Below are 25,760 nucleotides of genomic sequence, written 5' to 3'. Positions count from 1 at the left end.
CTCGTAAAGCGAGTAAAACTCTGGCTTGCATCCAGAGATGCTTCTCAAGTTAATCCCAGGATGTCATCCTCCCACTGTACTTGGCCTAGGTGAGGCCGCAGCTGGAGTACTGTGTCCAGTTTTGGGCTCCACAATTCAAGAAGGATGTCGAGAAGCTTGAGAGAGTGCAGAGAAGAGCCATGTCCATGATCAGAGGGCAGGAGAACAGGCCTTATGATGAGTGGCTGGGAGCTATGGAACTCTTCAGCCTGGAAAAGCACAGGCTCAGGGGTGACTTGGTGGCTACCTATAAGTGCATCAGGATCTGGGAGAACATCTGTTCACCAGATCACCCAAGGGATGACAAGGTCCAATGGTCACAAGCTGCTGCAAGACCATTTTAGGCTGGACATAAGGAAAAACTTCTTTACTGTCTGAGACTCCAAGGCCTGGAATAGACTCCCCCAGAGGTGGTGCAAGCACCTACTCTGGACACTTTTAAGAACTGTTTGGACGTTTTTCTTGCTGGGATCATTAGATGCCAGATGACTTCCTGCCCCTGGGGTGGGGGGCTGAACTCAATGATCTTCCAAGGTCCCTTCCCGCCCAAATGTCTATGAAATCTATGAAATTATATTCTGGGGTGTATTGGATGTGAAAAAATGCAGTGTGTCATCAGGTTTTCCATTAAGTTACTGAAGCTAAGTAGATAAAATAAAATGGTTCCTAAGGTATCAGCATTGTACTAGTACTCTTAACCATGCCTACAGAATGAGAGCTGTATCCTGGAAAGTAATGACTATAAAGGATTTGGGGGTCATAGTGGACAAGCAGCTCATAGGAAATTGGGGCCAGGAGGAACCTCCAGTCATCTAGTCCAGCCCTCTGCATAAGGCATGGTCACCCTATCTAAGGCCATCTCATCCAAAAGTTTGTCTAATCTGCACTTAAAATGTACAGTGAAGATGATTCCACCCTCTTTCCTGGGAACGGTTTCCAGTGTTTAATATCTAACCTAAATTTCCCTTGTTGCACTTTAAAACTATTGCTTCTTGTCCTATCCCTCGCAGATACAGTCAATCACCATGCTCTGTATAACAATTCTTTCTGTATTTGAAGGCTGTTATCAAATCCCTCCTCAGTCTTCTCTTCTCTAGACTAAACAATCCTAGTTCTTCCAATTTTTCCTTGTGCTTCATGTTTTGAAGACCCCTAATGATTTTTGTTGTTCTCCCCTGGACTCTTTCCAACATAGTTACTGGCCTGAATGCAAGGAAAACTGGGTCAAGGTACCTGGCCTGTGTTACTTCAGAGGTCAGATCAGATAACCTACTGTTTACCTCTAGCCTTAAAAATCTAAGAATCCACAAAAGAAATGATCCCGATTCTCAGCTGCCTTGCACAATGTATTATCATCTGTGATAACCAGAGGGTGTACAAAGTGGATTTAAAGTGCTGGCAAATCAAATCTGCTTACCTCGTGTCAGAATTTAGCTGATAGTTTCATACACGGTAGTTATGCCCTGAGGTCCAATTCTGGGTGGAAGTGATCAGAATACTAACTATCGTGGTGGGTGATAATATTGTTTTTGTTGATCGAATGCCTCAGTAAAGGAAGTTTGCCTCGTGCAGAATGAAGAACTGATATCCTTGTTTTGAATTGTTTAGGATGCTTTGCTCAATTGCGGAAGGTATCACATCTCCCTCCTCTCCCCTCCTCCCCTCAATTGAAAATGTGGTGTGCTAAAATATGTGGCATCTTGGTGATGGAGAAACTGTCCCATGATGTTAAAAGTTTAGGAAAGAGACCAAAGAGAGAGATTTAGAAATATGGATTCCAGTCCTACCCTCTGCACAGGACAAAAATTCACCAAGCAGCAAGTCAGAGTCTCTATCCAGAATTTCTGAATATTAGTGAACATTATTTAATTTTATATTTACATACATCATCACTATAGTCATAATGGAGATGATCTTCTTCAAGGATTTCCTTTGTAAAGATGTAGTAACTTCAAACCCATGCAATTCCTGTGTACTCCTCCTGTGTTGCAGTTGTGGTTCTATAATTGTATTAATAAAGGAGTTTTTTTAAAAATAATTTGTCTGAAAGTTTAACCCAGAGGTGGGCAAAATGCGGCCTGGGAGCTGGATGCAGCCCACCAGGCCATTCTATCCAGCCTGCAGGGCCCCTAAAAAGTTTAGAAAATTGATATTTATCTGCCCCGGGCTGCCTATTACGCAGCCCTTGATGGCCTGCCAAAACTCAGTAAGTGGCCCTCTGCCCAAAACAATTGCCCACCCCTGGTTTAACCCCTTTCTACTAATTACGCTGCAAGATCTGCACTGCAACATGCAAGCAAGGGTGCTCCATATTTTTTATCTGGTATCTCCAAGGGGACAATCATTGATACAAGACCCTTTTATTGAACATCAGCTTGAAAATGGCCACATCCATAGTCAAAATGAGGTTAAGCATCGTTAAATTCTGCAGAATTCCTATTTAAAGGAATATAGTGGTAGTTTTATTAATCTAATTTCACAAGGTCCTGATCAATGATCACCCTCCCAAGGCAATACCATAGTAGTAATGATGAGTAATATCATTCATAATAAAGGTACCTAAGAATTACTGTACTACAGGGCAGTCCAACCAGCAGCCTGAGGGTGGGGACCACGGGAGGCCAGCATGTAATCCGCAGGCTCTTGCAGCTGTTTCTCCCACAACCATGTGGCAGGGGTGGGCCCGGGGGGGCACACACCACCAGCACTGCCTGTGCGCCAGGAGAGTAGAGGGCCACATGCCACGTATGCAACCATGCAGGGGAGAGCTGTGCAGTGCCAGTGCTGCCTGCATGGGGTGTGAGATCTCAGGGGGCATGTGCCATTGGTACTGCCCACACAGCAGGTGACCTGTGTGGTGTGCAGCGTTGGGGTTACTTCGTGGTTTATGGGGGAGAGGGGAAGAATTTACTCATTTTTTAAAAATCCAACCTCATACCTTTATTTCTTTGTCCTCATGAGTCTGCAAGCAATAAAGGAGCATTATGTGCATGTCAGCTTGTGCAGTCCTTGTATCTGCTCCTGAAATGTGCACTATCTTTCCAAAAGGTCAAGGAACTCTTCTAGGACAAACAAACTCTGGGGGACCGATGGTGTGTATATAAAGAGGAAGGCTGAGAGCAACCTGCTGTTTTCCAGTCCCGCAGAGAAGTAGCAAGAAGAAAGACAGCAGAAAAGGTGAGAAATCAATGTTCAAGTTATAAAGACAGCTTTCTTTTCATGTAGTATTTTGTTTTCTTTATATTAAAAAAGTCTAGTGTAAATGCAGGGGCTGATTATACACGTGTTATTCAGGCAAAATTCCTTGCTGAAATTGGTAGAAAGTTTTGATAAAGACTGATGGATCAAGCCAATAATATGCACAGACACTTACATTGTGTTATAGGAGGCATGTCCTAGTTCATTCATGTACTTTTGTAGTCTAGAATTTGGAGAGCTTTTAGCCTTATGCTCAACGTTTTTTTTCTTTTGGTTTTGGATTAATCATAGAAAAAATACAGATACAGAAAATATTGGGCTTGATCCTTTGGTTGTGTAAGCCAGCACTGCCTCATTAGAAACAACTGAGCTCCATCAGCTTACAACAGCCAAGGATCTGGACCGGTGTTTTAGATGCACTGGAATTTACTCATCTACAACACAAAGAGCTACATCATTTCTCAGGATACAGAAAAAAACCCACGTAGATATAAACATATGGGATGTTCATCTGTCCTAGAAATCCAGTGAAGTCAATGAAATTTCCCTTGTGATAACTTTGGATCAGCGTATCTGTAGAAAACATTAAAAAAAGAAAAAAGAAAGCAGTGAGCAACTTGCTGTCTACTATTTAATGAACATTTAAGGTCTGCAATAGTATTTATGCTTAAGTGGAATACTATACCGAGTTATAAATTAACTGTATAACATTTTCAAACAGCTCAACTGACTTAAGAACCCAAATCCCATTATCAAAAAGATTAACTCATTTAGGGAATGAGTCGTTACTCCTTCGCGTGTTCTAGTGTATCCCTAGTCTCCATCATGGGTGTTTCCAGGAACGCTTCTGCTCAATATGCAGCAATGGTAAGAAAAAGCAAACAACATGTTAGAAGATATAAGAAATGAGATGGAAAAATAATATTGGAAATAATAATATTGCTATGTAAATTAACAGACATCCCTTACCCAAAATACCACCTTGATTTCTTGCCACCATTTCTCAACAAGGTTGTAACAGAAATAATGTTGCTTTGGAAACGAGCAAAGAAAATTATTAGAAAAAAGTTCCATATGAAAAATATCAAAAAGATTTGACCTACTTCAGGGAGGAGATAAATACGAGTTATACAAAATGATGACAGCTACAGAGAAAGTAGATCTGGCTCTCCATTTATCTTTCTGCAGAATACAGGACAAGGGGATATTTAATTAAATAGCAAAGAAATTTAAAACTGATCAAATAACTGTGTTTTCATACAGCACACAAAGAGCCTGGAGAAGCCATTGCCGCAAGAGATCTTTGATGGGAAGCTCATAGCAAGACTTAAAAAAGTAGTAATAACTGGACAGTTAAATTGTTAACGATGGTCTCTACAGTTACATTAGATAGAGTTTAAGAACAGAAAAGATAAGAATTCATATGATTTCGGGTACAACATACTAACTCTTATGTAGTAGCTTTAGATCTCAAAATCAGTCTCAGATCGGAGGTTAGGAAGAAACTTTATGGGGTGGTTACACTATAATTACCCACTTGGTATTTCTTTCGCATTTTTTCTGAACCAACTCGTACCAGCCACTGTCTGAAACAGAAAACTGGACAAGACAGGCCTTTAGTCCGATGAAGTGAGCTGACCTCTGTGTTCTTCTGAATCTCAAGCTGTGTTAAGATGCTGTGTTTGCGGTGCCAAGTACCAGTCATTTGTCTGTCTTTGCTCAAAAATAACGGTTGTTAAAAATATTGAGATCTAGGGGAAGAGAAAGCGGATAAGCATTTGTACAAATATTTGACTGCTCATCTTGGTTTAACCTATTTTAGTTTTACCTCTTTAAAAATACAACCAACAGACCTGCCTTTTAGTATGATGGCCTTTCCTAGTCATAAGCAAACCAAATCAAATGTATTTTTTTCCTGACAGGGCAAGTGCTACGTGAAGATGTCGAAGTTTGCTGCAGCCCTATTTTTTGCTATCTTAGCAACATCTACATGCAAAGAGTTTAGCTGCCTGGAAGGGGATACTCACAAAGAGAAGCCGAGCCCAGAGCCCGACATGCACGAATGCACTCTGTACTCGAAATGTAAGAGCGGTTTAATCTTTGGCAGCGATTTTTCAGCATCATTTAAAAATTGACCTTTGCATCTATTAACAAACTGTCCCTCTCATACCTTAAATTAATTTAATTTGGCGCGATATTAGCAGGCATTGTGTTTGTAAAGTAGCTTCTATTAGCTTTTAACTACAACCAGTGCTTAAGAGCTTTGAGACCTGATACAAAACTCCCATTGCTTTCAGTTATTCACATTTTTATGTTCCAGATTTCATCCCTCATGTAATTGCATTTAGTTAAGTAAGCTTAAACCAAGAATGACTGTGACCCAGTGTGATTAAATATGAGAAAATTTAAATAGCAGCATACATCTCTTGATTGCAGTGTGCAAATGAAAAAAAGTATCGACCTGATTAAATATCTGGCCTGATTAAACACTAGCAGCCACCAGAAAAAAACAGTCTGAAAAGGCTGATAAAAGTAATATTCACTGCACTTCATCTTTTGTTTCTTGTCGTGTATTTAGTAACTTCTGAATTCAAAGGCTGGAGTTCAGACTTTCACTCTTCCAGGATATCACATCTGGTTAAACACCACTTAACTTCTTGGCAGTGAATGAATACATCCTCACAAAGCAATACTGATACCAATTCAGTCCTACTTAGGCAGCTCTTACATTATTGTTTCCAAGATCGGAAATGTAAGCGTTGTAAAAGGTCTTCCTGTGTAAGGTCTGCGTCCTAGTTGTTACCAAGGGACTGCTTGGGATCATTTGCCAAAAGATGAATATTTTACATGTTGCATCTTTCACGTACAGTGTCAAAGCAAACCCTAATGGCAGGGTCTTTGCTCTATCTCCAACAGCTTCCTGTTGCAATGCAGATTTCACGGTGCAATTGGACCGTTCGCCAGTCGTTCAAGTAAACAACAGCTACTGGAACAGATGTGGGAATCTCAGCAAATCGTAAGTTAGATACGATAGTGTCTGTGTCCCCTCATGGGGACTAGGGCTAGTCTGTGCCATCAGCTGCCGGCATGAATTTCCCCCTGGAATTTCTCCTGGGAACTCCTGGGGTTTGCCTGAAGGTGCCACCAGATCGGGAAGTGGACCAGATGCTGCCATCTGATCAGCTTCTCCCTCCTCCCCCTTTCCTCTCCCCAAAATCTACAAATCCTAAAGCACAAGTTGTTTGTGCAGAGGAGCTTCTGCTATCTTGTGAAAAAGGAAATGATGCCATTTAAGGCCTGTTCTTGATTATGGGGCCAGATCTGTCTGCTGTGCACTGACCTGGCAATGAAATGCGGTCATAAACCTGACTTAACTGGCTGGTTAAAAAGGTTTACAACCACTTGGCGTTGCTGTAGCTGTGGAAAGCAGCCAGAGCATACCAGTGAATCTGGTCCACAATTTGTATAGACAGGACCTCTTCCCTTGTTTAAAAAGCAGATAAATTAGATTATCAAGTCTTGCAAACAAATTACACAAGGGAGGCCAGAAATGAAACTTTGGAGTAATTATGAGAAAACAAAATCTTGTCGTCTCATGGGTTCTGTAATCATAAAGAACATCTCCCATAATGAAGGCTTTTGGTATGTCACTAGATTTCAGAGTTGTGAAATATGGCAAGCTATAGAAAAAAAAGGAACGGCAGTACAAAACAATTAAGCAAAACCATATGTGCAAAAGTAACTGCGATTGCCTGCCACTCCCAAGAGAGCTGCTCCATACAGTATGTGTTTTTTTGAGTAACTTCAACTGGCCTATGGGAAAATCTAAATATTAATGAGCTACATCCCACTGAAACAGCCTGGATATTGGACTGGATGTGAAGAAGTGGGCTTATTCGTTGTTTTGCTCACTTGACACAGATGTGAAGATTATACAAAGAAAATCGAGTGCTTTTACCGATGTTCCCCACATGCTGCCCACTGGATCAATCCGAACTACACTGCTGCTATTCAGTTTGTTCCCTTGTGCCAAAACTTCTGTGACGACTGGTAGGTTTAATTTTGCTCATCTCTGTATTTAAATTTGACATGCGTGCTTCAGTCCTGTGCAAGAAAGCTGCAAATGTGCAAAGTGTGACTCTTCCAAAAATGTGGCATCACCACTAGATAGCAGTTATCCCCACCTGCTCTTTCTTCCTGCCAGTTCGGGTTTTGTTAGTCTTACTGTTTTCCCTATTTATGTTATTGTCTTCAAAATGGTCATAGGCAGTAGTATGTAACATCCCAAGTATATATTTCTATAAGGGTTCAATGATTAATGAAATAAGGATTATGGCCCTCACCTGGCTGCAGCTGAGCCCTGGATCTACACTGCTGCTCAGAGACCAACCCACACCACTGCCTGGTCCTGGACCCATGCCACTGGCCCTGGCCCTGGCCCCACTGCTGCTGCACAGATCTGACCTGGGAGAGCCCTGAAGTCCAGATCCAGCCCAGGGCCCAAGGTGAATTTGACACCCTTGGATTATGTGATTAGCATAATCACACATACAGGCTAAATATGAACTCATAATATTGATTACATTCTTTTATCTGTCATGGTAAAATATACTAGGGAATTCCTGGTACACTGGGGAACTGCTGGCACACATCCCCTGTAGTTAAAGATCAGATAAAAGCAGGAACTAAACTTCACTTTCTGAGTTTTAAGGTATGTGATAGGGCAGTCTCAACACTAGCATTTCACAGACAGAAGTCTAACCAAGTGTGGGTGACTAGGGCCTCAGCACCAGGCATCAACTTAGAGGGGGCTCAGGAGCAGCTGTTGTTGCCCCCTGCCATTGCCCCTGCCCCTGCTTCTGCCCAGGACTCAGACCTTACATGTTACACCCCTGCTCACAAGATAACCAGGGCTAGAAATGTTACATCCCACTGAGATTTCTAATTTTCCAGCAATCCACATCTAGCATTTATTTGCAGCTCTAACAGGTTGGTAGTATTAGGTCTTAAATCATGACATCCTGGCATATAGAAAAGCAATCAGAAAACATACGCAAGGGCTTGAAAAAGGTATTACATCTATTTTGTTTTTTAAGTTTGTGCTTGGTAACTAAAGCAGTTGGGTTTTACTGCCTTTACTGATACGTAGTAGAAATAGTAAGATATGCAGAGCACTCTGTTAGGTTTAGACACTTTATATGCTATTATATTGTTGGAATATAGGTTCCTCAGACTTGGAAAATTCCAACCAACTACTATAACACTTTTAAACACATTACCAAACAAGCTTTCACTAAGATGTGGCATGTACAAAACACATAGTAGTGCCCAGACAGGTTCTGTCCTGTTCTTTACAGGTTCTCATGCTGCCTTCATCCCTGCAGTTCATTTTCCTCTCTCACCCTCTCCCAAGGGGAAGTTTTGTGTGCAGTGCCATATTTTGCTAGGGCTAGCTACGGAATATTTCTGCACTGCTCTGTGTCTGTGCTAGAGACAGCAAATCGAAGAAGCACAGCTTGCATTTGGAGTCGAAGGTGCTAAAGTATATTATTTCTTAGCTCTTCTGAGAGTTTGTTGCATAAAGGAGATAGAAAATATTTTGGTAGAAAATTGCACTGGGCTGAGAAGCAGAGCCGTCAAAGGAAAGACTGTTGAGGCAAGAAGTCTGCGTATGATAATAGATTGTGCGTTTCTCAGGGCAGGAGCTGTCCCCCTTGAATGCATGACAAGTTTGCTAATGATAGCGGGCCCTACCATCAACAAATAATAACATCATGATCTCCGGCTTCATTTGGGATTACAAGCATCTTGCACAGGACAAAATGTACCAGTGATGCAGGGCTGTGTATGAACATGTCTGTGTCTTCTATCCTGATGCCATTCCCATTCCCTAGCCCAGGGATAGCTAACCTGCGCACAGGTGCCACAAGCGGGCCAGGCAGCACAGCAGTAGAGAGGGCAGGAAGCAGAAAGCAAAGCTGGGAGGGAGCCCAGGAAAAGAAGCAGAAAGCAAAGCAGCAGATCAGGCAGGGAGCACAGGACAAGGAGCAGGGGATGGATGGAGATCAGAGTGGCACTTGGGGAGGGTGTGAGGCTAATTTGTGGCACATCTGCCAAAAAGGTTTGCCCCCTCCGCCCCCCCCCCGCCTTAGAGACCAGAGACGAAGGAGGCACATGGATGGGACTCCTGCTCTTCCTGGCAATCCAGAACAGCGCTCCCAAATTTCCCCCTATGTATTGTATTCATTATAATCCTCTAGTGTGCTCAAGTGCCGCTGGGGATGTGACCTACTTTTTTGACATTCCACAAATGCTGCAAACTGCACGTCTTTGTGGGCAGACATGTGCAGAGAGCTCTGGAAGAGCAGTGACTTCACGTCAAAGAAATTCATCTAACTAGCCTGGGGCTTTCCCGTTTCTTCCTATTATTTTATGATCCTCTGCTTCCACCAGTCTGATATCTGTTATCTTGAAGTCCATGTGGACTGTAAAGAGCCCTATGAGCAGCTTCCTTTCCTACCCACCTGCAAAAGAGGCCCCTATCAGAAGGGAAAGTGCTGGGTCTGAAAAAATAACTCCGGGTATTAAATTAGTTTCAAAATAAAAAAAACAACCCTGGCTTGTAAAAAAATAGATCAGTCTTGGTGGCTAGTATAAAGGTGGGTCTCCTGAGTACTTACATTCATGCTTTTCACAGGTGCTTTTTGAAGGCCTGGAGGAGCCATTTGGGAAGTTCTTGACAGCAGAAATACCATCAGAATTGATGATTGTGCTCAGTTTTGTCCTTGACTCCTTGAGGCTAAAGAAAAAGCCTATGAAAAACAGACTTTGTCTTGTTAATACGTTTGTATAGCACTCAGCATGGGAGGGTGGGAAAGGCTCATCCTGATTTCAGGAAGCCTTATGCTAGTATAACATAGATCAAATGAAAGTATAAATATTTCAATATTCTTGTTGAATTTGGGTGCCTTCAAAACCCAGATGCACAGCATAACATTCCTAAGTCCCTATATGGAAAGGGGATGGATTTAAGTACTTTTGGTTACACATTTTGTTGAACTGGGCCTAATTGCTTAAGCTCTGGTGTTTATACCTATCCAAAGAGCCAGCCATGAGACCAAAGCCCGGCCTGATAGTGGTATACTAAGGACAGATCACCCATGTTTGCCACTCTGAGATCTGTACTCGTAGCAGGCCCACAAAGTCCACCAGCAGACGATCCCATTCTCCTTCCCAAGACTGTTCAGTCCACAACTGGTTTAATCTCTGTCTATATTTGCTGTCACACCAATAAATGGCAGTGATAAAAACACATGACTCCATGACTTGTATAGCCTGTGATCAGCAAAACAGCCCTGGACTTTGCACAACACGTTCCTGAACGGTGTTTGAAATTCATTGGAAGTTACCCTTGAAAAAGCTGAACTCAGGCAATTTAAAGTTTAACATCTCAGTGTGTCACAGGTGAGTTCCACATCTAGTCCCAGAAGTTCACTCCAGCGCTGGCATGTTATAAAACACAGCTGCTGAAAACTGACTGAATGTAAACCCCTCAGACACAAATATTTTCAATTCTTTGCAAACTTCGTATATAAAATAAGTGAAAAATGGCCTTCAATGCCACTACAATTAGAAAGACTAATGTCCAAGTTCAGGTGTGCAGATAGTGGTGGTGGTACTTGTATACCAGCACCTACGAATTGTGGCCAGGTCTGCTGGCTGCTGTTCCTACCCTAAAGGGCTTACAGTCATTGGCCGAGATCCTGCAAAATGCATGTGCTCTTTATGTAAGTACAGCAGTGCTATCGCAGTTGCTTGCAAGTCTCCTACTTCTTGTGTCTTCTAAAGCCTCAGATGATGTATTTTTGTGGATATGCAAAAAGTTCTGTTTTAATTAAAAAAAATGCAAGTTCCTTTAAAATTTGACTAACTGCACCCTGAAAATCAAAAAAAAGACAAATAAAAAGAACCTTAAATGTACTCTTTTAAATATCCTGCTATTTCTGAGGCAGTCTTATGATTTTGGGAGAGCTGGCTCATGAGAGCTGGAACTCCTGGAGCTGCTGATATGAGGTTGCACTGACACGCTTCTCTTTCAGTTATCATTTAGAATATTTCCTGCCAAACTAACTCCTTGGGTTCTTTGAACATTTCTCCTTTATATTCAATCTCAGCTCCCGAGGTCACAATGGGCACGTCTATACGTTGCCCTGCAGTGCCCATAGGGTGCATTACGGCGACGCAGCAATCATGCAGGTCTCCACATTATTGCCAGCTGTGCTCCCATAGTGGCGCGCTCCCTGGATATAGTGCACCGCTGCAGCAACGTAGCTGGGAAATCTAAGCGTGCGCTACTGTAACAGCCCGTATTGCACTGTGCTTTCGTATTTCCAAAAGGAAGTATTAAAGCATGGCGCTGTAGCAACGTCACCATACAGCAATGTGTAAACGCACCCAATATGACCTTATTTAGTTACTTATTGGTTGACTGTTTTCTCCCTTTCAATGTACATGCCTCTCACCAACCCTTTACCTGGCCATTTTAGCTCCTCTTTTACCCTTCTTTCTCCATGACTCCCTCTGTCGGTAGGTTTCCCTGGGGGCGCCTGTCCCATATTGCTCATCTTTGCGATCACTGGATAAAACAAGGTCTATAAGCCAACAGTGTTATCTGTGCGGCCCACAGATCCTGCCCTGTGTTGCATCACTATAATTTAGTGGTAGCACTGAATTACAGCGAGGGAAATAACTCTTCTTTTCTCTGCTGATCTCCATCCAGGTATGAAGCCTGCAAAGAGGATCTGACCTGTGTCCGCAACTGGTTGACAGACTGGGAATGGGATGAAAATGGAGAGAACCACTGTAAGAGTGACTGTAGCCCATACAGCGAGGTAAGCAAGCGCCACAGATTCATACAGAACAGCACTAACAAACAACCGGTATATGTTACTGTGTTTGTCCTTACTTCTTCATTCAAGTCTGTGGGCCTAAAATGCAATGTATAAATGAATTTGCTTTCAAAAACACTAGGTTTTGACAATACCAAATTCTCTTTTTATTTCTTACACTTCCTACCAGTGTTGGAGCAGGACTGGAAGCTCTAATGTAGACAAAATTCAGGTGCATCTGGTATTTTAACCATCGTGATGCTTAGAGACAGAAGCGCAGAAAATTACTATTAATTCAGACAAGGATCTTTGGGTGAATATGACATCTTTTGAGACCAACTTAAATATCCTGCATAGCTGTGAAGCATATTTGGAGTTGTAGTAGTCACAGGATTGTGGATGTTTAGTCCTCTGGGAACAAAGTCGTGTTTCTTGCATAGGCTTAGGAAGTATGTCGCTGTTGAGTTTGGCTTCTTTCTTTTTCATGTTGTAGAGTTTCCATTTCAAATGGCTGAATTCGATATCCTCCATGTTACAGGGGTGCAGGTTGTAGCCGTGTTGGTCTAAGGACTCAGGCAGACAAGGGTCTTTGGGTGAATCAGATATCATTTATTAGACCACTATTCATTCAGAGTATATAGCAAATGGAAATATTGGGTAACATTTTCAAAAGCACCTGCAGGACTTAGACTTCCTAAATGCCTCTATCTCCTTTGAAAATAGGATTAGGTTCCCAAATCATTCAAGCACTTTTAAAGTTTTCCCCATTAGGCTTATACTGCATTTCTACCTTGTCCCCATTTTGTACCAGTATTTTTCCCCAGAAAAAAAGCCATTTTGTTCCGCAAATTCTTGTGGGAGTCCTTAAACACTCCCGATTATCTTCCTTAGACCCACAAGTCCTTGTCCTGTGGACCCCGTTTTGTCGGTCAATGCAAGAACAAAGGGACAGAGATGCCTTTGTTTTTCAGGGCTTCACCTTAGTCAGCCTGTCCTGAAAGTGAAACCAGAACTGGAGCCCATCCAGTCCTTCTGAGGAAAGTTTTATGGCCAAGGTGCCTAATAGTGTGAGCATAAGTGTAGAAACATGGGACTGAAAAGAGTCCTAGGAACAAAAATTGCCTGGAGCCTGATCCAAGTTACTTTGAAGAGGCGGTGGGAGTCGTTCCGACGACTGTAATGGACTTAAGATCCAGGAAAAAGGGTATAGTGCAGTGCTAGGTTTGGACTTTTGCTAAGGAAGTATGTCCAGTGATCCTGTGAGAATTGCTCACACACAAGAAGAGGTAGGCAGAATGAGAAGCTCATCTGTTAGGAGGGGTAGCAGACTTCACAGGTTTGACTCTGCACCAAGTGCAGGTACCTGCTGCGGGCTCTTGGCAGTCACCAACCAGGTCGCGTAGGATAAATGTCTGTGATACAAAAGCAGCACCACAAATAACACTTAATTGCTAGGTCAGTAAGAAAAGCCAAAACAAGAGTAGGCCATGCAGACTGGGGCCTTATTTTCACATAGCTTCAGCCCTCAGATCAGGGCCTCTAGAAATAGGCTCTGGTCCCTGCCCATGCTGTCCTTGCTCTGACAATCAAAAGATTTCAGCTTGTAACCTTTCATCAGGTTTTAATTCACTTGCAGTTATTTTTTTTTAAAGAAACCGTATCCGTCAGCAAAGGAAAAGCATCCAGCAAATCCAAAACGCGTTATCACTTCAAACCAGGCACAGCAGTTCCTAAGCGAGAACAGAGCCACACCTCTTTTTGGCCATATTTTTTACCCAATGCTATGCATAAAGATGAGGTTTTTCCAAAGCAAGTATCTGCCACTACACATTAATTTCCACAGCAACAATCATTCCATTTGCACTTGATCCTTACAAAAGCGCTCCTAAAAATGCAGATGTGCTGTTTGCAGCCTGTGCTACCTGATGGGCCAGCGACCTTAGTGGACATAACAGCACTAGTTTAATATGAGAAAACAGGCAAGCTTGACTTAATCTAAATGACTGATGAATGAGCTGCAAAAAGACTGCAGAATCTGTTTCAGTTTGTGAATTATTGAGTATTGCTGCCTGTTCAAATTGGTTTGGAAATCTCAAGGGAAGTGAGGTGTTTAACTGTGTTGCAAATAACACAGGACGAGAGTTGCTATGTGTCTGTACCTGAGTGTAAAACGGACTCAGGAAGTGAAAGGGATTTGGGTGGGTAACTGGGGCACTGTTTTTTTAACCTCAGTGTTTGGGATTAAGTTAGAGGATTATTATTTTACCCAAACACCCTCTTGACAGTGACTTTCAATGTATAGTTCTGTTCTGCCCTCTGACACTCTCTTCCCACTCTTTAACTGCCTTAGCCCATGCTGTGTGCATAAATTACTGAACATCTTTCACAATTACTTGCTCTTCATTTCATTTCTAAGGATAATACACACAGTGGGTCAGAAGGTGGGTACACAGACCTTCTGCTTAAGGGACAAAATGAATGCTGTAACAAATGGGACAATTTGAATGTGTATGCGGGCTATGCAAACGCGTATCAGTAAGAGAGGCACCAGAGAGGAGAAAACGTGGTAAGAGACATTTTGTTCAAAAATAAAAGGGCATGGCCTCTCACCTTCTGTGGTCAACTTGGTCTGTATAAAGTAGATGAATTATGCTCCCCAAGCCTTATGGTTGCTCTCAATTTGTACAGGCAGAAATGATGACGTGAGGTATAAAACCCATTATGTTTTAAAACGTTCTGCCAACTAGAAATATCGCCTCTTTTCTCTTTCTGCTGTATCAGGCGGCAACACAGTAACATAGCAAATGATCTAAGCTATTGGTATTCTGCCTGTTTATGCTGCGATAGCCAAAACACCTCACAGCACTGTCTAAACAGTTTAAAAAATATGCTTCCCATGTTAAAATGAAACAGTCCAAAAGTGAGACTTCAGTTTGCTTGGCCCTAGCTGATGGAAGGAAACTTGCTAATATCCAAAAGGCACAGAGTGTTCTCCAATGTTCGTGCATTGCAGACAGATGCTTTATTTCTTCAAATGCCCTTATCCCATACGGTGGAGCAATCAGCAGCCTTGCAGTTGACATATGCGAACGGCTGGAAGGCGCATTTGGAGCTCGTGTTGGATATCAAGAATGTATCATGGATCCCGGCCAGTTTTAGTCTTATACATGCTGTCTTAAAATTTATGAGCCTCGTTCTACTGTTCTTCTTCCTGCGAAGCTCTGCAAGTGAGAACGCTTGGTACGAGGAGCAGAGCACAGCCTAGTAGGTGGAAGAACTGAAAGCCTCTGCGGTATGTAAGGACTGATGTGCAGAGCGGACCGTGGGCAGTGTTTGGCTTGGTTTTGTTGTCCTGCAGCACTGTAAATACTCTGTGGTTGGAGCGCAGAGCTGGCAGCGAGATGAGAAGAAAGTGCAATGTATCACACTAACTTAGCCAATATATGCTTATGAGCAAGTATTTTTTGGAGCCTGTAGATTGTAACCATGTCCTTTCCGTAAGGAAATAAGCATGAATGTAGAGATGTTACTTACTCCTGAAATGGCCCATTGGAAGCAAGGGAAGACAGCTGGAAGCTGAAGAAATAAGCCTTGTGGCATCGCAAAGGACAGGCATAGGGAGAAAGGTAAATCCAGACGGCTACATTTTGAGTGTACAAGGGGAGAGTAAAGGCTAACAAGGCCTTTCCACTCAAGGGTTGCTTACATCTTCTTGGGCTTGCAGGAGCGGATGCAGGCAGCAGTTCAGGAGGCGAAGCAGCAACCGCCTGCCTCAGCGCCTCACTGGTAGGGAGCTTCCAGCAACTGCAGCAGAGATGGAGCCAGGCCCCTGCAGATCAGTCGTTGCTTTAAAAGCAAGAGCTCAGAGGGCCTATAGGGGTATTTATGGGATGGACTCCATATTATTCATAGCTGATAGAGTTTAAGATCAGAAACTGATCTCAAACTCTATCTATGACCTCACGCACAGCAAAGGTTACAGTCTACTCCAAGTGTTCCCTGTGGGGAAAGAAGAGACATCCTTCAAGAGAAAAAGAACCTGTTCTGGGAAAAGCAGGGAGAGACAAACTCATTGAGGTCCCCATCCTCACCTCCACATCACTGAGCCTGACGGTTTGAAACTTGGCACTTACATCATTTGCCATTCACAGCATCTGACAAAGGAGGCTGTCTCTTATGAAGTGTATCCCTCTGCGAACCAGATAAATTCTTGCCACCCTGCCCTATCTTCTGCCTAACAGCTTTCATGCAAGGATCTCCAAGCCACAGAGAAATGAGTGACTTGCTGAGTCCCAACGTGAATCAACTAGGATCACACTTACTTTATTAGACTGACACATCAGGGGCAGTAACAATAATCCAGTGAAGAAGATGCACCCTCCATAGTTTTCAAAACTACTGGAAAAAGTGGCATTGAATTCACTATATTGATAGGGAGTGATGCAATGGGCAGGGGTCTTCACTGCCCTCGCTGTACACATACACCTTCTAGTAGCAATAAACAGTAGGGAACAGGGGATGTTAAGAGTAGATGATGCAGCAGTTTGTTAGTATTCCCATATTATACTGTCCCTAAGTAACAGTAATAAGCATCCGATAGCATTTGATGAAGTAGGTTGTTGCCAATGAAAGCTTGTGCCTCTGAACCAGTTAGTCTCTATGTTGCCACCCTGCCCTATCTTCTGCCTGAGCTCAGACCAACATAGCTAACCGCCTCTGTAACAATACTTTACGTACCTAAAACCACTTCAGTCAGAGATTTTGGAGAGTTTTACAAAGAACCACTAAAACTCCCGATGTGCCTGTGACATACATGTTAGTCCTATAGGTGGTAACGGGATATAAGGAGAAGTTAGGTGACTTAATCAGGGTTATAGAGTAAGTCAGTGATGCAGTAGTTCAGCTACTCTTTTTTAATCATTATGCAACACTACATCTGCCTTTCTCTTGAGGTTGCATTATTTGCCATCATGCTCATGCTTATCACCCTTATTTTGCTGTGTCTAAGTTTCTCTTATTTAAACAGAAAATATTAAATCCCAAGAGCAAATATGTACAAAGCACAAACAAATATGAAGTTCATGGTTTATTCCTGGATTTGCCAAAGTACATAACCTGCCTTCTCTGCTGCTACGAATGGTACCTATTCTTAGCTTTTCCAATGCAAAAGATAACAATGTTTGTTTAAATACAGACTAGAAGAGCAAAAGTTTTCCATGGCATAAATGCAACAGGCAAGAGGTTCATTCCCTGTATGGTCATATAGGGAATGTGACTGATGGTTCTTGCAAAGATGTCACTGCTAAATAAGATACAAGATAAATTCAATTCAAGCTGGTGCAAGAAACTATAATTAATATTTCCTTGAACTAAATGGACCCCTTGGGCTGGAGAGGGAGACTCACTGGGCGTGTCTACATGGGTAGTTATGTGTGCCTAAACTTAATACAACCTTGTTTAAGGCATATTAAGGCGATTTAGGCATGCATCTACACATAGACATGATAATGTGCATTAAGGCACACTAAATTTAGGCTGGCATTGTGTAGCCATGCTAATGCGCATAAACGCAGTGTGTGTCCATCAACTCATACTGTGTTAATGTGCCTTAAGTGTCTACACATGGGCTAACTATAGCAGCCTAAATTTGGTACTTGCTTTAAGCAGGTATCAACTTTAGGCAGGATTGGCCTAAAATCACCATCTTTAAAGTGCATTAAGGGTGCATGCATGTGGATATGTGCCCTTAATGCACCTTAAAAATGGCAATTTTAGGTTAATCCTGCTTAAAAAGGCCACAGGTAGTCAAGCCCACTTTAAGGGAGGATAAGTGGTATTGGGGCTCTCTCCCTACCCTCAGAGTTTCTACAAGTCAGAGGTAAATTTTCTTGAGTTCTTCCTGTCCCCTTTTTTTATGAGGTCCTGAGCAGCCATGATGCACAGTATAGGGAGACTACTGAAATCTGAGATAGCCAGGAAGTTAGAGTGTATCTGTGATAGAGACAAATAAAAGATATCAGTGTCTTGTACTCTGTCCAGTGCCTGGCACCAGTGCTTAGGTCACTGGCAAGAATATGTGTCAGGGGACCATGAAACATTACCGGCTTTACACTATAGCACTTCAACAGTATTGCACAGGGCTGAGCTAGCCACACAGTTTTTTGGTTTGTGGGATCCAACATACTAATATGACTTTGGAAACAACTCTTCACTGCCTCGTCCCTTGCGTGGTTGTTTGCACCAGTGCTAGGTAGGGCTAAAATGCTACCAGTCTGACAATTCCACCCAAAAAGTGACTGACTGCACATGATACAGAGCGAAAGGGAGTCAGGCTGAAGGTGATTTGACAGTTAAGTTGATTTTTTTAACCTGCTTTGACACCTAGGTGTTTGCAAATGGTACTGAGCTTTGCCAAACCTTGTGGGGGAATTCATTCAAGGTGAGCGAATCCTCCTGCCTGTGCTTGCAAATGAACGAGAAGGATGCCGTGGCAATCAAGTACATATTGTCTGAAAGCTCGGAGGAGAGTTCCAGCATCAGTAGCAGCGAAGAGCGTGCCTGCCATAAAAAACTGCTAGATAGCGAGCACCTAAATGGAGAGGAATGGACAGAGACAACGTGAGTGCTGGCAGATACACGTCATGAGAAGTTCACACAGTTGGGGAGGGTTTCAGGATTTCATGTCAGGCTACCCTGCCCTTAAGCGTGCAAGAGCACATGGATTACATCACAAGAAGTGACATCAGTAGCCATTGATAAATGGAAGTGAGCTTATTCAGCAGCTCAAGACTATAGGTGCAAAGTGATGGCTTATTATTATGCTTTAATCCAGGGCTCTCCAACTTCTTCGTGGCCAGGGGCCACACTAGCAGGGGCCACACAGAGGGGACCCCGGTCCCAGGGGCTGCATGCCCCCTCCCCTGCACCACACACCAGGTTCCCCTGCTGCACTGCACACGCAGGGGCCCCGACTGACTGGCCATAAGCTCCCGAAGGACTGATGGCTGTGTCGTGCTGTACTGCCCCAACCCCTGGAGCAGGGCCAGGGGCAGGAAGAGGAAGCCAGAGGGAAGGGGAGCTTGGAGCCTCTGGCTGCTGCAGGGTGGGGACGATGGCATACAGGTAGGAGCGTGGGGGTGGCCCATGGGCAACCAGCTGGACAGTCCTGCATTAATGGGGATATGTGCAGTAGACTGTATGTGTGGGCAGTTTCAGCGGACTTTCACTTTAAGTCATATCAGTAAAAAAAGAATCCTACGACATAAATATGAAGCGTGACATTGAGCTTTATGAATCCCCACAGGGTAATTGAAATTCTGTGACAGAAGAGATCTGGCTCGGCTCCTCGCTCAACAGAAGGATGACTCGGTTTGTCACAACGTTCTGCTTGCACTTTCCAGCGCCCGTGCTATTGCCAAAGTGAAAAATGGATCCACTTCTACCCTTGGCTATGCTTGTGTGATTGCTCTGATGTCAGTAGAAGGGCATGGATTTATTTTCTTTTCTACACTGCCTTCCTCCCGCAGTGATGGCACTAGGGTAGCTGAGGGAAGGATTTAATTTCCCTTATCCAGATTTGTGGCTGGTGGAAATCAGCATAGCTCCATTGCATGCTTTGGATCTGTGCTGATTTATACCAGGTGAGAATCCATCTCAACCTCTGCTAACAGTAAAACTTGGAAAACTTTTAAAACCCAACAAGATTCCACTGAATGAAGCTGTTTGCTTTTGGGGTTTCACACAGCTTTGACAATGAAGCTAAACCGGTTGGTATCACTTTCTCCTTCCCTTCATCTACTTCCTTTCTTTAATCCTGAAATCATTCCTCCCACCACTAGATTACGTTCACAAGGTTGCTGTTTTGGACTTGTCAGGATCTGTTTAAGCAGTGAGGAGGAGAATTTGGAGGGCAGCTGAGCTCTGCCAAACCTTCTTCTCACCAGCACTAACATCTTTCCTTTCCTGTCCACCTCAAATGTCTCCTACCTAGCACAGTACTCTCTGGCCTTCCTGCTTCTTCAAGCCCTGCTAGAAATATTCCCAGTTGTCAAGTTTTCCCCTTGACAGCTTTGTGCTGAGATTGGTCAGGTAGCCAATTCTTAATCTGTTTGATGTGTCCTTTACTGATATTGGATAGTCAGAATACCACGTCAAATCCCTTGCAAAATATATTACTGAACCGCAGCCCTCACTCTCTTGCCTCCCTCACCCCAGGGGAGGGCTGGGGTCCAGCCCAAGCACCATCTTGGCCAAGCAACCAAGTGGAGGGAGATGGACCGGCCCTCTCCGGGTGGGCACTGTCTTGGGTTGATGCTCAAGGGTGCCCTTTGGCATTGCCCTTCAGTGGTGACTGAGGCAGGGATGGATGGTCTTTGTGATATGGTTCGTTTGAATTTCATGCCGTGTGTTAGGTGTGTTCTTGAGACAGCCACCACCTCTGCCTTGGAGAGCAGAGCGCAGCCTTAGGAGGGACTTTCGGGGAAGGATCTTCCCTGGGTGTTAAGCAAGGAAACGGGAGGGGGAGGACATGAGAGGCCTCTTATACCTAAATGTGAAGTTTTGGGGTGCTGTTTAGGGAATCTACTTTGCCGTTTGCTATTTGACTATGAGCTGTCCTGAGCTTTTCTGGAGAGAACCGGATAAAAATCTCAATAACAATATAGGCAATTACCTTTATCATTCCAACTGGTAACCTTATCAAAGTACTTAGTCAATAAGATAATATTGACTGGCATTAATTATTGTGTCATTTAATTATTTACTAGGTGAATCTCATGTCTCCCTTTCCTTCCTGTGTCTTGGGACCAAGGTCAGGCTAACCAACCAGACCTGGTTGGGTCATTCTGCTTGTCCTTCTGAATGTCAGCACCTTATCAGTCTTCCTGACTTTTGCATTTCTCTGGTACTCCAAGCTTTGTTAAACATTAACATCAAAGGCCAGAGATTTCCTAAGCTAGTTAAGACTCTTGAGCCTGCTGATTTTTAAAATGTTTATATGTGGGAGATATGATTTCACATTCTGTTACTTGTGGACTGAAGAGTACTTCATCATCCTTGTGTCCTGCAAATAAGTCAACCCACGTGTCTTCAAGAACTAAGATGTAGATATTAACACTTCTGCCTTTTCTACACCATCATTAATAATGTCACAATCTACCAATGGATCTATACCATTGCTAACACTGTTTTTTTTGTTTCTCATACGCATCCTTATTTTATTGTCCTTAGCTGCACTAGTCATGATTTTCACTGATGTCTTTAGCTTCCTCAATCAGTTCTTTACACTTCATAACTCTTAATGTGTATTTGTAATCAGGACTCGTAGCAATATCTTTTATTAGACCAACAAGATTTTGCAAAAAAATTCTTTAAATGTAAGCTTTCAGGCACAAACACCCTTCTTCAGGGTTTGTGCCTGAAAGCTTGCAATGACAGTATTTTTTTTTTGCAAAAATCTTTTTGGTCTAATTAAAAAAAATCTCTGCTACGAGTCCTGATTGCCTTTTCCTCTAGACCAATACAGCTACAACCTGGGTACCTGACGAATGTATTTTTGTTGCACTTTCTTTACCCCTTTTGAATACGTATATTAATATATGATGATACTAAAATAACCTCTATTGTAACTTTTATCTGTGGACCTCACAGATTTTACAACCATTCACTAGCCCTCAGAACACACACGAGAGGAAGATAAGAGGGAGATAAGTAAACAGTCCACAGAGAAGTAAATTGAGGCACTGGGAAATTAACAGTCTCTAATAAGATATTGCCCTGCCCTGCCTTCTGCCCAACTCCAGACTAACACAGATCGCTGCCTCTCCCTGTGGTCGCACAGCGTAACATGGAGGTGTAACGTGGTGTAACATGGACAAGCACCCATGGAGGAAGTACATGTCCAGGAGCAGAATTAGCTGACTCTTGTAAAGGTGCTCTGAGATCCTGGGATGAAAATTGGGAAAGAAGTTACTGCAGATGAGTCAAACAGAGATATACAAACTGAGGAGGTAAAAAAAAAAAAAATCAACATCAGGAAAGATACCGGAACAAATTATTAAACAACCAATTTCTAAGCGCCTAGAGCTTGACAAGGTGGTAACAAACAGCCATGGGCAAATGGTGTCAATCCCTTTCTGTTTCCTTCTTTGATGGGGCCAAGCCTACTGGAGACTGGGGAGCACCAGAATCAACAGACCTGGACTTCAGTGGAGCATTTTTGACATTTTGCTTGTGTGTCATTTTCACAAACACGTTTAGAGAAATAATATCCAGAAGATATTACCATAGAGCGAGTACACATATAGCTGACAACCTGGACTCGGTAATTATCAGCAACTCACTGTCAAACGTGACGTCTGTTATGGCTCTGGTTCTATTAAGGATTTTTGTTAATGATTTAGTTGATCAAATAGAAAGTACACTTATGAATCTGTGGATGAGGACAGGACTAGAGTTGAAAACGACCTTGATAAAGTGGAGATCGCCAATTAAAAATTCAGTCAAAACGACTGCAGTGCTACACTTAGGAAAAATATATCATACGCACGAATATAGAGTAGGAAAGAAGGATCTAGCCAGCCATAGCACAAAAAAGGACCTGGGGGCTACAGGGACCCTCCACCGAAATATGAGTCATCGCTGTGATACTGTTTGGACCACCACAGTTTATGAAAGATGTAGATGTAGATGAACTGGCAGGTGAGAAACAAGAACAGTCCAAGGTTTTGAGAACAGGTTAAAAGAGCTGAGTTTGTTTTCTCCAGAAAAGAGGAAAACTAAGCAGGGATAAGTCATTTAATGGGTTTTTATAAAGAGGGAAGAGATTACACGTTTTTCAAGATCATCAAGGGCAGGACAGAAAAACTGAATGAGGCTAGATATGGAGAATATTTTCTATAAATTACAGTTAAGCACTGGAACAGGCTCCGAAGGGAGACAGTGGAGTCTTTTCCATTGGAGGTTTTTAAGATCAGACAAATGTCTTTCAGGGATGAGCTAGTTATAGTTACCCTGGCTCAGAGCAGAGGGATAAACCAAATAATTCTACATTGATTAGTCTACACTTCTATAGGCAATGTAGATACAGGCATATTTAAATACAAAAACCTTCCATTTTCCTTTCATTTTTTCATAGCTATAAAAATATTTGGGTTTTAAAAGATTATTTTCCTCCCAACCTATCCTCTCTCAAAAACTCAAGCTACAGTGTTCTCAGGCACCCAGGAAATGTTCTGAGGAGCGTCCACTGGCCTGTGGGCAAACTCCTCCTCCTATTCTAATTCATGCAAATTGTAGCTTCCCCCCTTTTAAACTCCAATTGTTTTTCCACTTCTTCCATCCTGGGCTGGGACGTCCATTCACATTCCAACCCCGACTCGTGAACTTACTCAAAACTTTTACACAACATGGGATTGGATTCCCTATTAATGGGATCACTTTCCTCAGTGGTCCTCAGCCCTTTTAGAACCATTGCACCCCTTGGGAGACCCAAGACACCCAGCTCTTAGTCAAAAAAACAATGCAAAAAAAAAAAAAAAAGCAGGGCAGCAAATGCAGGGACAGCACACACTGCCTAAAACCAGAGCCTGGCCAGCCGGAGCCACACTCCAGCTGCTGGCCAGGCTCCAAGCAGCAGGATCGCTGCTGCTGCAGCCCCAGGAGGCCCCCAGGTAAGGCTGCTGGGGCCAGCCCAGCCTCCCCTACCCCACCCGAGGTAACCTGCCACGCACCAGAAGGCACATGGCACAGGCACTCCCTGGGGACAAGGAGCAGTGGGGCACAAGGCATGCTGCTGTTTCTTGTCCCTGGGGAAACAAAAGTCCACGCTCGTGTGGACATGGCCTATGAGCCTATCTTGCAAAACATGTAGGTATTTGCACACTTAACAGTACTAATATCATGCGGCCTCCCATGGCATCCCTAAAAGGATCTCATAACACCCAGGACACTGCACTTTAGCTAACAATCACTGACTTATCTGAATCAGGGAGATGTAGTTAGTTGTGTTAGTCTGAAATCAAGTAGAAGGCTGCACCTTACAGACTAATGTATATATATGCATGTGTGTATATGTATATGTGTATATACACACACACATATATATATATATATATCATGAGCTTCAGCTCGCAGAAGTTTGTACTATATATAACACACTTTGGTTAGTCTATAAGGTACAAATCTAACCTGCCTTCTATTTATCTAAATTGCTCAGTCTTGCTATCTCTTTTCCGTACTCTTTGACTTCAGAAGGCAAGATTACAATAAGGAATCGAGAAGGCATAAGGGTTTAGATTGCATTTTGACACTCAGATAAACCTTAACAAAACCAGGACCAAGGTTCCCATGTAACTGAAGGATGGCCTTTCCTCTAACATAAATAATATCTCCCACTGGCAGAAGAGAAGGTTTCATTTAGATAAGGTCACATTAGTGCAAAGGTGACAGAATGTCTCAAAGACGATCATGGAAAAAAGCAAACCAAAAGTACATGCTCTAGTTCCACTGAATCAGTCATCTACTTTAAATAAATGGTGGCATGGGTCAAGAAGCAGACCTCGACCTTCAGGCACCTTCTGGCATTCCCAGGGAAGAAGTGCAGAAATTCACCCGTACTAGGACCTGGAGCACGGGAGAATCACAGAAAGGTCAATGGAGCGAGTCAGGGAGAACTCAGTGAACAGCAGAGTACTACTCCCTAGCTGGGCTAAACAGGACTACCCCTTCGCTTTCTGGCTGGTACTGGAAGAGATCCCTCTCCTGTTTCAGTTTATTTTAATCAGTGACTGCTAAATACCTCCTGGTATCACTTCCCTTTTTGCCTTTTTCCTCTGAAATACTGTAAACTCTCTCTGGATTTTGCCTTGGTTCCCCTCTCACACAGCTGCAGTTAATTCCCTGTTCAGCCTCTGGGGTTAATTCTCTCATTAGATCACTTTCTTTCTCAACAAGATGATTATTCCCAGTGGAGAAATGAGCAAAACTAAAACAATAGTGCACTAGCATCTGACAAACAGCATTCAGGAGGTTTACTTTAAGTCAAGTTGCTTGGCTGGATTTAATCCAGATCTGCGGCTTCCACACATGAACTTTCTAAACTAAATACTTTGGACGATGTTCCAATCTCCATAATGCCAGGGCACATCTAGGGTCACTCCAGACTTCCCTTTAATAAGAGAAATCAGAACATGAACCTATATATGAAAAGGCCAAGAATAAATGCGCCCAAATCAAATCTTGGGACGGCTGAGAGACTCGGCGCTAGACTTTGAGGCACTCGTTATGTTCAAAAGTGACTGAGGGGTATGTTCTGCTCCCTAAAAGAGACAATACAGTCGGTCCTTCTCCTAAAAAGGACGGTCAGTTTTCCTCTCCTGCTTTGAGGAGCTGCAGTCTCACAGTAAGACGGGACCCATTCCAGGATACAAAGTGTGCAATGGCTCAAATGTTTAATCGACAGTCCCTGAGCAACAATGACATCTAAGATCAATGGGACATTGTGACGTGTTTAAAGAGAAAAGACATGTAACACCCCTAGTGGAAAGGAGGCATCTGGGAGATGGATGCAACAGAACTTGATTGCTCTAAAGCAATATGGCAATTTTTAAGTGGAAATAAACCTTTGATGGTACTGCA

The 25,760-nt window shown here is 43.0% G+C and overlaps 1 protein-coding gene and 1 long non-coding RNA gene across 3 annotated transcripts in view; one reads left to right on the top strand and one right to left on the bottom strand.

Annotated features, from left to right (window-relative positions):
* The window catches only part of LOC149863383 (uncharacterized), a 24,437-nt gene extending 12,427 nt beyond the window's left edge, over positions 1–12,010 (bottom strand). The window contains exons 1-4 of one of the 2 annotated variants that reach the window (XR_016442461.1): positions 9,918–12,010; positions 3,708–4,988; positions 2,978–3,076; positions 1,925–2,039 (exon numbers count right to left, since the gene is read on the bottom strand). This is a non-coding gene — a long non-coding RNA (uncharacterized LOC149863383). Of the gene's footprint in view, positions 1–1,924; positions 2,040–2,977; positions 3,077–3,707; positions 5,154–9,917 lie in introns of those variants that run through there. The other variant, XR_016442460.1, reaches the window with a different exon arrangement.
* On the top strand, positions 3,159–25,760 carry LOC149863382 (riboflavin-binding protein-like). Its single transcript, XM_090048209.1, has 7 exons — positions 3,159–3,216; positions 5,160–5,319; positions 6,154–6,253; positions 7,159–7,287; positions 12,017–12,128; positions 18,511–18,743; positions 19,429–25,760. The coding sequence occupies exons 2-7, from the start codon at positions 5,178–5,180 to the stop codon at positions 19,445–19,447; spliced, it is 735 nt and encodes a 244-aa protein (XP_089904335.1). The 5' UTR covers positions 3,159–3,216; positions 5,160–5,177; the 3' UTR covers positions 19,448–25,760.

Source organism: Crocodylus siamensis, chromosome 5 (assembly GCF_052110815.1).
Source record: "Crocodylus siamensis isolate JL-2025a chromosome 5, ASM5211081v1, whole genome shotgun sequence".
NCBI lineage: Eukaryota > Metazoa > Chordata > Crocodylia > Crocodylidae > Crocodylus > Crocodylus siamensis.
Note: the sequence above shows the minus strand (reverse complement) of the source record. Positions and strands in the feature narration are given on the sequence as shown.

Coding starts and splice junctions, on each gene's coding strand:
- LOC149863382 (XM_090048209.1), top strand. CDS start 5,178: ATGTCGAAGTTTGCTGCAGCCCTATTTTTTGCTATCTTAGCAACATCT. Junction 6,254..7,158: donor TGTGGGAATCTCAGCAAATC/GTAAGTTAGATA, acceptor CACTTGACACAG/ATGTGAAGATTATACAAAGA. Junction 7,288..12,016: donor CAAAACTTCTGTGACGACTG/GTAGGTTTAATT, acceptor ATCTCCATCCAG/GTATGAAGCCTGCAAAGAGG.